At 32.0% G+C, this 14899-nt stretch overlaps 1 protein-coding gene across 5 annotated transcripts in view; it reads right to left on the bottom strand.

The window, feature by feature from the left end:
• MEGF10 (multiple EGF like domains 10) overlaps positions 1-14899 on the bottom strand; it is a 133141-nt gene that overhangs the window by 64546 nt on the left and 53696 nt on the right. For all 5 annotated transcript variants that reach the window (XM_074281978.1, XM_074281981.1, XM_074281979.1 and 2 more), the window contains 3 exons: positions 12464-12565; positions 9170-9270; positions 573-665 (listed from right to left, as the gene is read on the bottom strand). In XM_074281978.1, coding sequence (XP_074138079.1) covers positions 573-665; positions 9170-9270; positions 12464-12565 — 296 coding nt within the window. The remainder of the gene's footprint in view (positions 1-572; positions 666-9169; positions 9271-12463; positions 12566-14899) is intronic.

Here is a 14899-nt window from a genome sequence, read left to right as displayed (position 1 = left end):
CTCCTTTCTTTTTTCTTTCCTTTTTGCTCTTCCTTTCATTCCTTCCTTCACTCCTTAGTTTTCTTCCACAAAATTATTAATATGCAATATTTTATATGATTGCATATGTATAACCTACATCATATTGTTTACTGTCTCAGGGAAGGAATGGGAGGAGAGAATTTGGAACTCAAAACTTAAAAACAATTAATGGTAAAAATATTTTACATGTAATTTTGGAAAAAAATATTATTTCAAAAAAGGATACACCAATGAAAAGAAATTTAAAATAGAATGGAAAAATTACTTCAAAAAAAAAAAAGAATACCACAGTTTGGCATAAACTCTAAAATGAAAAGATTATATATATGGACTTTTATATTAAAATATCAGTCCTCTTATGAGTAAACTACAAGATTTAAGAGATTTATCTCTATTTGAGAGATAGATCCTATGCTATCTTTGAAATAAAATGAGTGCAAGAGTTTAAAAAAGTTTAAAAAAGAAAAAAAAAGAGCTCTACTAATTCCCAAACAAGAAAGTCATTACAGTGAAAAACAGTCCAAGACGGAAAACAGCAGGTGGAAACTTACCACTAGAGCAGTTGGTTCCACCCCAGCCAGGCTCACACTGACAGGTGTTTGGAGCAATACAGCGGCCATGAACACATTTATCAGCGCAGTGAGCTATCAGAAAAAAAATCAATAAAATAAAGGAACTTTAGCCACACATACAAAAACACTTTTACATGCAGCTGCTTTATATCCTAGTCTCAACATACATTTAAAATAAATTCATGCTTTATAATATTCTTCATTGAAAGAAGACAGCCTAGCAGTACCAAATCCCAAACCATATTACAAAGCAATAATCATCAAAACAATCTGGTACTAGCTATAAAATAAAGTGGTATATCAATGGATTAGATTAAATAATATTCTTTATTCATATTACCCTTATTTGAAGATTTCTAAGTGTAGTCCTTTATTTTTTTATTTACCAGATAATTTTACAGATATTTACATATACAGATAATTTTGGGTAATTTTACAACACTGACAATTGCCAAACCTTTTGTTAATCTTTATTTCTGTCTTTAAATTTTATTTCATGAGCTAGGTGCCACGATGGATAGAGCTGCAGGTCAAGAGTCAAGAGGATCTGAGTTCAAAAGCATCTCAGATATTTACTAACTGTGTGTCCCTGGACAAATCACTTAATCCAGATTGCCTAAACAATAAAATAAATTATATTTCATGGTAAGGAGTAAAGAATTTAAAATAGAAATAAGGTATTCAAAATTTACTTAATTAACTGTGTATGACTAACCAGTCATGGCCTGTGTGTCTCACTATGTATGGCTATATACTTCTATATCACAATACATACAACACAGCAAGCAAGATATATTGATGACTTTGTGATTTATTAGAGTTAGAATAAATAATAGTAAATAGATATGCTTTGAACAAATAAGAAAGGCAAGTCCCAAATAGAAATGTTTTCAGAGAAGACCACAAACCCTGTTGAGGAAAACTTTATGTTTCTGGGCAGGACATGGAGAAGAAATGTTTCAGGGTTAGAAGGTACCTGTCTCTAATTGTTCAGTTGCCCTAGTCAAAATGGCTACATAATGGCACCAATTGAGTTTGGCAAAAAACATTCTGCACAAAGAGGAAACTCCCATTGCAATTTCTATCATGGACAACAATTTATTCAGACAAATGACAGTAAAAACAGTATCCTTGGAGGATGTATATCTCTCTAGAGAGCTAAGTAGCCACAATACTGTAGGGTTGATTAAACCTAAAAGAATCTCTAGAGGCAATGAAACAAATATTAACTTAGGATGAATCTAGGTACTGTATAAATCTGTTAGGGTACATGGATGATGATCCATGAGATAATTAACATGACAAAGATTTAACTCAGTCATTTCAAGTACATATTTCTTGTGCATGGTAATAAAACAAGTGAACAAGATTCTACGTGCAGTCAACAAAGGAAATCAAAGAAACTGAGAAGTGCCCCAAAACAAACCAGTCCCAAATAGACTAAGGAGTCCAGATATTCTGATAAAGGAGAAAGCCAAAGAGGCAATGCTAGATTTTGTCACAATTATGATGAAGGTGCCCCATGCAGACCATATGCACATAAGAGAAAGAAGCATTAGTACTACAGCATCAGCTCTGGGGAAAGGAGATGGGATCAAGAATGGTTCTTTCCCTAGTCCCACATGCAACAAACATGATTAAAATTAAATTTGAACTTAAATACATAAAGACAAAAAAGAAGGTCCCCTCCTTTGCAATGGCTATCATTAGACACAACTATATGTGTCACACACACTTATATAACTATATTATACATACTTCTATTTATTGATTCTTTCTCTGGAGTTAATTATAATTTATAATACTCAAAATTACTTAGTTGTTCAAAGTTGTTTTTAAAATAATATTTCTGTTTCTATAAAGTTCTCTTGGTTCTGCTCATTTTGCTCTTCATTATTTCATGCAAATCTTAATTTTTTTCTAAAATTAATGAACTCATTATTTCTTATAGGATAGTAATATTCTATCACGATCATATACCATAATTTGTTTAACCTTCCTCCAATTGACAAGCATCTTTGCAATTTCTCTTTGTTACCACAAAGAGAGTTGTTATAAATATTTTAGGACATTTAAGTTCTTTTCCTTTTTTTCTAACCATCTTGGGAAATAGACCTAATAGTGGCATTGCTGGTTCAAAGGTTATAGACAGTTTAATAGCTCTTTGGGTCTAATTCTACTTGCTCTCTGGGTTAGTTCACAGTTCAATCAATAGCAAATTAGTGTCCCTATTTTTCCACATCACTTCCAATATTTGTTGTTTTCCCCTTCTATCATTTGAACCAATTTGATAGGTTTAAGGGGATATTTAAAGTTTGTTTTAATGGAACACTTATTGTATTTTTCATGTGACTATAAATTGTTTTGATAGTTTCATTGGAAAACTGTTCATTGAAACATTGAAAGGAAACATATCCTTTATCATTTGGGGAATGACACATAGTTTTATAGATTTAACAAAGTTCTTTATATATTTAAGATATGTGATATTATTTGAAATACTGTCTATACAATCCCCCAATTTTCTGCTTTCCTTCATATCATAATAAGAAAACTTCTCAGGTCTCTTAGAAGCAGAGTTTATTTAAATTTTCAACAAGGGAAATAAAGAAAGACGTATAGGTCAGACCTGAACCTGTGTCAAAAACTTGTAGACCATGTAAGCAGTATATAAACTTTCTCCTGGACCATAACACTTTGGAAACACTGAAAGTTTACAAGTCCTCACCTTGAATTGTTACTGAGATCCTGAAACAACATAATATTTAATACCCTAAGAAAACAGCAGAAGGATCCAAGAAGACAAGGCTCAGCCAAGTCCTTTCTTTAGAAGCACAAAGAGCCCAGTCCTAATATAAACTCCAAAGTTAGAAAGTATGTTGGAAGTAGGGTGGAGAATCCCATGATAAAGATAGGAAAATGCAGACAAACATAGAAGAGAAGTATTTGAAAACATCTACAATCTTATGAAAAAATGCAACAGGGGAACAAGTCCAATAAGAATCCCAGGAAAATATAATGAATGATGGGTTTTTTGTTTGTTTGTTTTTAGTTTTTTTTTTAAAGTTAAATTGATTTTTAAAACTGAGAGCAGTAGAAAAAAATTGGGAAAATAAATGAGAGGTGAAAAAGAAACATATAGAAAAAGAATGAAGAGCTTAGAACAAGAAGTACAAAACCTTATCCCAGAAAATTACTACCTGAAAATTAAAGTAGAGAAGATTGGAAAATGAATCAAAATAAATCATTACACTGTGGTAATGAGAAGAAAATAAGAATGGGAGAAATTATCTCACATAAATGTAGTACTCAAGTAGAAGCCTATACAAGAAAGATGGGGCACTTCAACGTCATTCTCATCCAAAATCAATCAAATGAAAGAAGATTATATGTTACATACACAGAGTTGGATACAGAAATACATTTTACCCAAAAGGGAAAGAAGAAGAAAGGAGTAGGAAAAAAAGGGAAATAGCTGTAGGAAGGAATTTAATCAGAAGAAAACAAGCTCTTAAAGAGGATACAAAAAACGAAGAGAGACAAAGTATAAGAAAATAGGATAGGAGGAAGTACACAATTAGCAATAATAACTGTGAAATGGTAATTAACAATCATAACTGTGGTATGGTATGAACTCATCCATAAAATGGAAGGGGACAGAAGAGTGAATTACAAACCAGAATTCAACAATATGTTCATTAAAAGAAATACATTTTAAACAGTAAGACGTAATTAAAATAAGGAGCCAGGAGGCAGAAGATTTATTATGTCTCAGCTGAAGTAAAAAAACACAGGGATATTAATCATGATGTAAGACAAAGCAACAACTAAACTAGAGCTAATTAAAAGAGATAAATAGTGAAACATCTGCTAAAAATCATAGGCAATGAATTAATGCTAATACTAAATATATATGTGTGTGTGTGTGCGCGCGTGTGTGTGTATACATACTAAGTGGCACAGATAGGAAAATGATAATTGTGAAAGACCTCAATTTACCCCTCTTGGTCTTAAATAAATCTAATGAGGGAAAGAAAAAGGAAATGAAGAACCAAAATAAAAGTTTAGATGAGTTAGATAATCTGAAGATTATCTAATCATAATTGTGAAATGGTAATTAATAATCATAACTGTGGAATGGTATTAGCTCATCCATAAAATGGAGAATTTCTGGAGAATACTGATGGGAATAGTAGTATTCCTATTTCTCAATGGCACATGGAATTTTCGCAAAAACTAACCATGTTTAAGAACATAATACCTCCTCAAATAAACAGAGATATTAAATACAACTTTCACCAGCCCATAATACAAAAAAATATGAAAGGTTTTTGAAAGAAAAAATTAAAATTATTTAGAAACTTAATCCTAAAGAATGTGTAATTTAAAAATAAAATCACAGAAACAATCAATAATTTCATTACAAATAGTGATAACAATGAGACAACATACCAAAATTTGGGGGATACAAGATTAATGGTAATTTTCCTAAACCTTGTAATTCAAAGATGAATCCTCTTCTTGAAAGATGTATATATATATGTCTTATATATCAATATCACCAAAGGAAGTAAGATCTACTAAACATCTTATAATAGATAGCCGAGGCCTTTAGTTTCAAGAAAAGATTAATTTGGGGGGGCATGGACAATTTGAGGACTTGTTTGCTTGACTAGTTTGTGTTTGATACAAAGGTTTCATTTTTCTTTTTTTCCCCAATTTTTAAAAACATTTTTATTTAAAGTTCTGAGTTCCAAATTCTATTCCTTTTTCCTTTTCTCTTCCCTGAGATGCTAAGCACTCAGATCTAAGTTATACATGTACAGTTATGTAAAACATATCCACATTAATGATTTTGTACAAGAAGACTCAAAAGAAAAAATATAAAAGAAAGTGAAAAATAGTATGCTTCAGTCTATCAATATCAGTTCTTTCTCAGGAAGTGGATAGTATGTTTCATCATTAGTCCTCTGGGATTATCTTGGATCATGATACTGTTGAAAATAGCTAAGTCATTCACAATTCTTCATCAAACAATATTACTGTTACTGTGTACAACATTTTCCTGTTTCTGTTAATGTCAGTAGGCATGACTTCATGTGAATCTTCCAGATTTTTCTGAAATCATTCTGCTTGTCATTTCTTAGCACAATAATATTCCATTATAATAATATACCACAATTGTTTAGCCATTCCTCAACTGCTAGGCACCCTTTTAATTTCCAGTTCTTTAGTCATCACAAAAAAAAGAATTGATATAAATAATTTTGTTCAAATTGGCCCTTTTCCACTTTTTTGAAATCTTTGGAATACAGACTTAGTAATATTGCTGGATCAAAGGGTATGCACAGTTTTATATCTTTTTGGACACAGTTTCAAATTGCTATACAGAATGGTAGGATAAGTTCACAACTCCACCAACACTGCATTAATGCCCTAGTTTTTCAGAAAGGGATTTTAAATATCTCTGCTTACTTCCCTCCCAAACTTAAGGAATCTGGAAGGTCAATATGATATTGATTAACTTCCATAATGATTTTCCAAAAAGAGCTAATATTTTCTGCTATCTTCAGAAGCTAATGTTACCTATCTGAAGAAGTCACTTCCACCAGAAAGAAATTGATTTGCTGATTCATTCAGCAAACATTTATTGATCATAAAACACATATAATTTTGTATTTGGCATTGTGTGACTACAACAAGAATAAAAATGGGTCCCTCATGGAAATTATAGTAGGGAAGATGATGTATATCAGAAAGATGAATTCAAAGTATAATCAGAGGTATTTAAACAAAAGAGATCTCTTTTGAATAAAGGAATCTGTAAAGGCTTGTCATAGGAGAAACATGTACCTCAAGCAAATATAAAATCTTATTTGGCTTTTAAAGCCTTCACAACCTTATCCCTTTTAACTAGTCTTCTTATACTTTATTACACTCTGACCACTCTAGGGACACTGGCCTTCTTTCTGTTCCTTGAACATGACACTCATCTCCCTACTTCTTGTCTTTTCACTATTACCCATGTCTGTGATGTTCTCCCTCCTACATTGCTTGGTTTCCTTTAAACTTCAACTTGAATCAAACCTTCCTCAAGAAACCTTTTAGAGTTCTCCTTCTCAACCACCCAGTATCTTTCCTCTGTAATAAACCCTCCCTCCATTTCTCTCTCTTTCCATACACATGTGTATATATATTTATATATAAAACACACATATAGATGTTGTATGTTTTGTATCAATATTGCTATCTGTACTATATACAAGTAAATATAGATATATAGCTACATATATCTTGCATGTACTTAGTTGTTTGCATGTCTCTCCCCATTAGATCATGAACTCCTTAAGAACAGGGACTATATTTTTGTTTTTCTTATTATCCTCAGTACTTAGCTAATGTCTGGTACATAGTAAGGGCTGAACAAACGTTTGTTGTTGTTGATAATAATAATTTTAGCTTTAGCTTTCATCACTGAGAAGTAATTTTACAACTATCTTTCCCAGGATTTTGGGACATATCAACTAAATGGTTTTTGATTCATGATCTAAACTGTTTCTAGCATCAACCCAATAAACTTCTATGGGATGCAATATTCCTGAGATCACAATGGAAAAAAATAAAAAAGAGTCAATTATAGTAACAAGTGCAATAATATATTTTCTATAAATGATTCTAGCAGGCTTACTCGCTAAAATAAGCTAAGCTGGGTCATCACTAAAAGCATTTTTACATGTCCAGTCAGTACAGATTATTGGCTGATGGTGAATCCTGTATAGATGACATCAAAATAATGGAGGAACCTTATTTCTTTGTTACTGAAGCTCTCAACCTTTTATTGATGAAATCAATTTGATGAAAGTTCCTGATTTTCCCTAAGCTTTATGAAGAGAGAGAGAGATGAAAAACAACTATTCACAGGTTGACTCTTTGGCTTGATATTATGTTAGTCAAGACCCTTAATAAAAAACTTCTTGATACCATTAGAATCTTCATTAGTAGTATAAGCAACTCATATACTCACTATTTAGATTATAGGAGGTTGCACAGTACAATGGAAAGAGAGCTGAATTTGGAGGCATAGGACTGTAATCCAAATTTCACTTCTGCCATTTACTTACCATGTGCACTTGGACAAGGTACTTATCATTAAATACACAGTAGAGAGTTTAACTAAATGGTGTCTAAGATCCCTCTTACTTCTAAATAGGAATTCTAGGAAAAGGTAACATTTTTTCCCAAAGACTTTTATAATTTATTTAAGTATTTATCTAAAGACAGAATTATGAGTGGTAAGCATTCTGAAGTCAATCAGGAAAAATCTAAATTCTAATTCTGCTTCTGACACTCTATTGCTATGTTGATGGGAACTCAAGCCAACTTGCCCTCTCCCTAAGACCAAAATTCCTTAATCCACTCTGAGACCATATTACCAAATCTCCCCTGACTTTTTTTCTCAGCTCTCCTCTGACTTTATCCTAATCCATGAAGCAGCTCTCCAATTCCTTCCTGATTTTATTCTTCATTCTCCATTCCTTGCTAATTTTACCCTTTAAGCATTTCCCTCCCATTCTTCCATGATTTTATTGAAAAATCTCCCCAACTTTTCTCAGATTTCTTCAAAACATCCTTATCTCCCCAATTCTCTCTTAGTTTCTCCTCCTTCCTTCTGTCCATGAAAATTGTCCCTTCTTAAATTATGGCACAAAATAATATTTGGATTTGTCTGAGGCTTTTACTTGTTGATAAAAGTACCTTCTGTCAAGGAGAACACCTCAGTGTGATTTTTCATAATCTTTGCACCTCATCTTTGCCTTCCCAAATCTCATCACATGACCATAGCATTGTGACTATGATGAAATCACTTAATCTCTCTGAGCTCCAGTTGTCTCATTTATAAAACTGGGACAATCATGTTTCTTCACAGGAATGTTGTGAGGCTCAAATGAGATTATGTTATATACATTGCACATGCTTTACATAAGCACTTTCCAAATCTTGAAGTGGTATATGAATGCCAGTTATTTTTAATTTATACGCTGCCATACTCTTTAAATATCTCAGCATGAATTGGTTAAAAAAAAAAAAAGAGGGGGCGCCAAGGGCCATAAGAAAAAAGGGGAAAGAGATCCACTAGAGATACTGAGAGAATAATTCTATAACATTTCACCAGTCTTAATAGTCCTCTCTAAGGGAGAGAACTGGCTTATCCCGGGCTCCTTTATAGCACTTGGTCAGAGAGAATCAGGTCACTGACCTGCTCTATGACCTATTCTAATGACAGCTCATCAGTTTTCAAAGAGATATTTGTTAAATAATTATAGCTAAATTGTCGTTGCCCTGAATAATCTTTTTAAACAATCCCTTGCTTTTTTTTACTGCTTGCCTTGAGTTAAACCATTTGAAATTTAGTGGATTTCTAAAAAAACAGACTTGGACTTCTCCAACTCTTACAATCTAAGAATTCCCCAGACAAGTGTCAAAAGGAAAATCAACTTTCCATTAATCTGAATTTACCAGAAGTGAGCCAACATTTGGTAAAACAAATAATTTTGAAGTGAAAAAATTATACTTACGAATACATATTTCCATGCTTTCATAAAATCCAGGACAACACTGGGATTTACGTCTGTACATAGTTTTTTCTCCATGTCGATAGGCTGTACGATAGCTAACTCTATGTGTAGAGAGAAAAAAATCAAGTTCTTATTTTTTTATTCTATATTTTGATTGATTTGGAATAATATGTTAGTTAAAAGTTTAAGGAAAGCATTCTATCAAATGTAACATAAGACACTGAAAGCAAAATAATCCAAAATAATTAGGAAGAAATTTAAAATGGAATTTTTGACCAATGCTTCTTTGACTAAGGATAAGTCAATCTTGCCAATTTAAACTAAATTATACATTGATTCAAAGATCAGCAATATTAAATGTAGAATTATTTCCTTAACTTCACTAAGATTATTCCTTACATGTATAAATGGTATACATTTTCTTTTCTCTCCAATCAAGTAATTTCACAAGCATTCTTCAAATGTATGTGGGGTGCCAGAAATTGGAGGGCTATTACAGATACAAATACAGAGAATGAGGCAATTCTTATTCTCAAGGCACTTACATTCTAATAGGAGACTTCTTTATTGACATTTGAATAAAATATAAATTCCTATAGTTTTTAGAGACGTTCACAACCTGGCCCTAACCTATCTTCCCAGTTTCCCCTTTTGAATTCTATGGTCAAGAAAATTGACTTTTTCTTTATTTTTCACCCATAGCATTCTATCTCCTGGCACTACATCTCCCATTTCCATATTGTTATATCATTTATCCTCTATGCTGAGGTATTTTACTCTACTCATCTTTGTCAAATCAAGTCAACACAAAGCAATCTTTGAGTGTTTAGTATTTGTTAGATAATGTGCTAGGTACTGGGAATAAAAGCACAAGCAAAAAGAGTCCTCATGACCAAAAAAACTTGCATTTTAATGAGGGAAGACAACACATAAAAGGAAAAGAAAAAGAAAAAGGGAGAAGAGATAAAAAGAGAAGTATAGAGAGTCAGGAATACAAATTTCAATGGAATGAAGACTACACTGGTTTAAGTGTCCTTAAAATGAACTGGGAAATAGTTGGGAAAAACTAACCAATCAGAGAAAAGCCTCAAAAAGTTCTTCTGATGTGTGAATTTGAGGGGTAAAATGAGTTTCTAGGTTGAGGAATTTTCACAATAAATGTTTTTAGAGACCTCTCTTAATATTCAAACTGACTCCTTTTATTCCAATGAGCTGATCAAATCTGGCCTGGAAACTCTTAAATCCCAAGTAGACTAGTTCCTATAGTTTTCTATAGTTCCAGCATCAGATCATCCCTGTACTCAGTTAAGAAGGGTTCAGGAGATCTCCATTCCTCTGGAGTAAAGTCTATAGCAAAATCCTTAAATGTACTGATTCTTGTTGATTGTGGGTGGTCAAGAAGCCATTATCTTCTCAAAAATTTTACTTATTGAGAAATGGCAGCATCCACAAAATCAGATCTTTTAAGAGGAAAAATAGAACACAAAACACAAGCCAAGAAAACTTGAGGAAAAGGGAACTCCCTGAAGCCAGGCAGAGAAAAGGAGGGAAGTTCCCCAATTCCACTTCTCTCTCCTGGTGGGGGCTCATTTATTTAAGAAGAAAATGTAGATTAAAAATAAATATCTTCAATAAAACATAATGGGTCTTTCAATTTAGTATAATTTACTCTGATTCTGTAATGGTATAAAATCAGGGAAGACTGAGCTTCAAACATCTGAAAATCCTCTTGGATCCTATACATTGTAGTTCAGAATTGTTTCCCCTATCGTGTGTGTGTGTGTGTGTGTGTGTGTGTGTGTGTGTGTGTGTGTGTGTACATGTAGAGAGAGACAGACAGAAACAAAGACTCACAGTTTTGGGTTTAGATAGCTGGTCTTTGGAGTCAAAAAGAAGGGCTTCAAGCGGTACTTCAGCTGAAAGATTGCTATGTGACTAAGTCACTGAACCTCTCAGTGTCCTAAGAAATTCTCTGTGACAAGAAAGTGCAGAGAAAATGTCAATCTGCATTTGTCAAGAAAAATCTTAATGGGAGTTCCCTATGCCATTAAGTCATAAGTAATCCTTATACTATGAAGTCACAAGTCTAATTTTTAAAAAACTCATATATACATGCATAAAAATGATACCTATCACAGTCATTTTGGGTAAATTATACACTCTAGATGCACTAATAATAATATATTAATATTATATAATATATATAATAATATATTAATAATAATAATTAAAAAAAATACCAGATAGAGTGTCTGCATCTGACAATGTATAAACAACATTCTTTTTTGGAGACCCATGTCTCTCTGCCTTGTTGGGAGGCATTTCTCTTGAAACAACATTAGTTTTCTGATCACTTGGACTTCAGCATCCTTTTCATGAACTTTTACTTCATCATCAGTTTATATATGTGTTACCATTCTTTGAATTTTTTATATTCTACATTTCTTATGGCATAGCAATATTAAATTATATTCATGTACCAAACTTTGCTTTGTCATTAACAGTTGATGATTTCCTGCTTTGATTCCAATTGTTTACTACCACAAAGAGTCCTATAATGAATATTTTTGTGTATTTTAGTGACTTATGTTTGTCTTTCCTTTTGGGGGATATAGGGTCAGTAGTAGTATTTCTAGGGCAGAAGGAATGGTCCTTCCAATCATTTTTTTGCATAATTCCAAATTTATATCCAAAATAGTTGGACCAGTTCACCAAGAGATTATTAATATGTCTTCCCTGCCTTTCCAATACTAACTCATCATTTTTTGTTGTCATTGTTAAATTCCAACCTGAAAGTGAAACACCAGTGTAATTTTGATTTCTATTTCTCTTACTATTAGTAATCTAGATCTTTTAAATAATGTTTATCTTTTTACAACTATTTTGAAAACTGGTCATATCCTACGATCACTTATCTACTGATGAATTTATCTTAGTGTTATGTTTGTCTCATTTCCTTATATATTTTGCACATATTTTTATTGGTGATATTTAACACAACTGTCTTTCCAACTCTAAAATTTCTTTCTTTCACTGCTTTTATTAATGCAAAATCTTATTACATGTAATTAAAATTATCTATTCTGTCTAGTAATATCTCCTCTATTAGGGAGGATTGTATTCCTCCATTAAGTCTAGAAAAGCAATGGAAATATGGTAGGCATTCAACAAATAATTGTTGAATAAATAAAAAAACAGTTTTCTCTGTCAGTCTTTCACATTATAGATTATAGAATGTTGCACTTATTAATACTTACATAACCAAACTCAGAAATACATATTTACTTCCTTTACCTGTGTCGTGTACACTTAAACCAATTTAGGATGTCAGTACAGCTGGTATAGTAAATCTGATCAAAGGGATGTGGATATGATTCTTGTACTGTCACTGAATAACTGAAAAAAAAAATAAGAAAATAAATCAGCAATTTCCTGTTTTACACAGATGTCTGTGTATCAGCATTTAGAGATAAGTGCTAGATAAATTATCCTTACTGCAAATGTAGATTGCTCATTAACAGAGAATCTTCTAGCCTTTTAACCATTTTTTTGAAAGAGAAAGTTAAAGGGTTTACCACAAGTATAAAATGCAGTTATTTTAATGTTTATCAATAGACTATAGCATTTCTAACATTAAAGATTTATCACTTGGATAGAGAGAGCTTTTTGAAAAAGGTTTCAAACATAAAGTCCAAAGAAAACATATAAAATTAACTCACAAAAAGGGGAAATTTAAATCTTTGTTGCACATACCCAATTTTTATCACTATCATCTGATTTCAGAAAGAAAAAAAAGAACAATATCTTCTAACTATATCAGCATATAGTAGACTCTTAATAAATACTTGTTTTGTCCCTCCCTTTCTTCTCTCTGTCTCTGTATTTTTCTCTCTCTGTGTCTCTTTTTTTCCCTGCTTTTCTCTTTTCTTTTCTAATAAGTGTTGAATGAATGACTTCATGGAGAATATTCTTCAAAATTATTTAAAGGCATCTGAAGAATTTCTCTCTCTCTGAAGAGTAATGGATTCTGTTTCAGTCTCCCTGAAGAATTTTATCAAAGCTGAATATGGTAATCAGCACATCTAACCCTTCATGTTAACTCTGTGACAGTGTCAGAAGACCTAGGTTCAAATACTAATTCTACCACTTACTTATTCTGTTACCTTGAAAATCTAATAACCTCTGTGTGTTTCAGTTTTTTTCCATATGTAAAATGTGGAAAGTAAATGAAATAGTCTCTTAAACTCAGAATCATTCTAGCTCAATGTAACCAGAATTCAAAGGTATGGGTATAAGGTTTAGGTTGGTGGAAGTCTGGGAAGTTCACATAGATTCCCTCAACTGGATAGAGAGTAAAATTCAAGTAAACTAACTGTTTAGAAGGAAGAAATTTATGTTAGAAAAGTTATAATATGCTACACTACACAAACCCAAACACATTTGTCTTCTCTAGGGGTTTAGGATACATGAATGTTGCTGTCAAAGCTGCTTCCACATAATAATAATTTGCAAATGTACATATATTTGTGAATTTCCGTCTTTGGTACAACATAAAACATTCCCCCCCCACTCCCAGTCAAAAACAGGCATCTTTCTTAAAAGAAAGACATGAATATGACCAACTTATTTTGTCTGTATTCTAGTGATAAATTAGACACGAATAGAGAGGGTTTAGGGCATAGTGCAGAGAACACTGGATTATAAATTAAAACTGCATCTTAATCTTGACTTTGTTAAAACTAAACTATCTATAAGACCTTGAACAAATCACATAACAAATCTGGATATCAGTTTTCTCACTTATAAAACAAGGGACTTGGGCTAGATAGAAGATATCTTAAAGTCCTTCAGAGTCAAATATTCAAACTCAAATTCAGACAATTTTTATTTTACCTACAATGTGTCATGTACTGCTAAGCAAATTACAATGATTGCCTCATTTGATTCTCATAACATTGAGAGATAGGTACCATTATTATTCCCATTTTACATTTGAGAAAACTGGGGCACATGTTAAGTGACATGCCCATAGCCACAAAGCTAAATAAATGTCTAAGGCAGGATTTGAATTCGGGGTTTTTTTGACTCCAGGTTTGGCACTCCAGCCACTGCCCTAGTATAAATCAATAAATGTAATATTTATATGTGTATAAAATTTATAAATAAAATTGTAATTATTTTACTTTGAAATATTTTACACATCAGTATAAGTTATGCACATATATAGTCTTGAAGCATCTTCTCTACAATGAGCTTGCTCTAAGACTATATAAAAAGGAAGTCATTTGACATGACATATTTTTTACTTTAAATAAATTTTAATGACCTCTTTTATTTTTATATCACCTACATTTTCCACTTTATTATCCCTAATGCTTTGCAAGGAGATGGTCCAGTTTTCTCAAATATAAAATGGGAATAATAATGGTACCTATCTCTCAATGAATTAAAAATGAGGAAGAAAAAAAGTTTCATAATTACAATATATTTTTAAAAGTATGATTTTTGTATCATGTTCTCCACCTATAAGTCATCTGCAAAATATAAGATGGAAGCATTATTTTGTATATCTTTTGTGAGATCAAGTTTCATAAATATAATTTCACAGTATTTTTTAAAGCTTTATTATTATTCTTTTCATCTGTATTGTTGGTAGACATATATTATTTCCCTAGTCCTGCTTTAATTTGTATTAATTTATATGTCTTCCCATGCTTCTCTGTTTTAATC

Source organism: Sminthopsis crassicaudata, chromosome 1 (genome assembly GCF_048593235.1).
Source record: "Sminthopsis crassicaudata isolate SCR6 chromosome 1, ASM4859323v1, whole genome shotgun sequence".
Lineage (NCBI taxonomy): Eukaryota > Metazoa > Chordata > Mammalia > Dasyuromorphia > Dasyuridae > Sminthopsis > Sminthopsis crassicaudata.
Note: the sequence above shows the minus strand (reverse complement) of the source record. Positions and strands in the feature narration are given on the sequence as shown.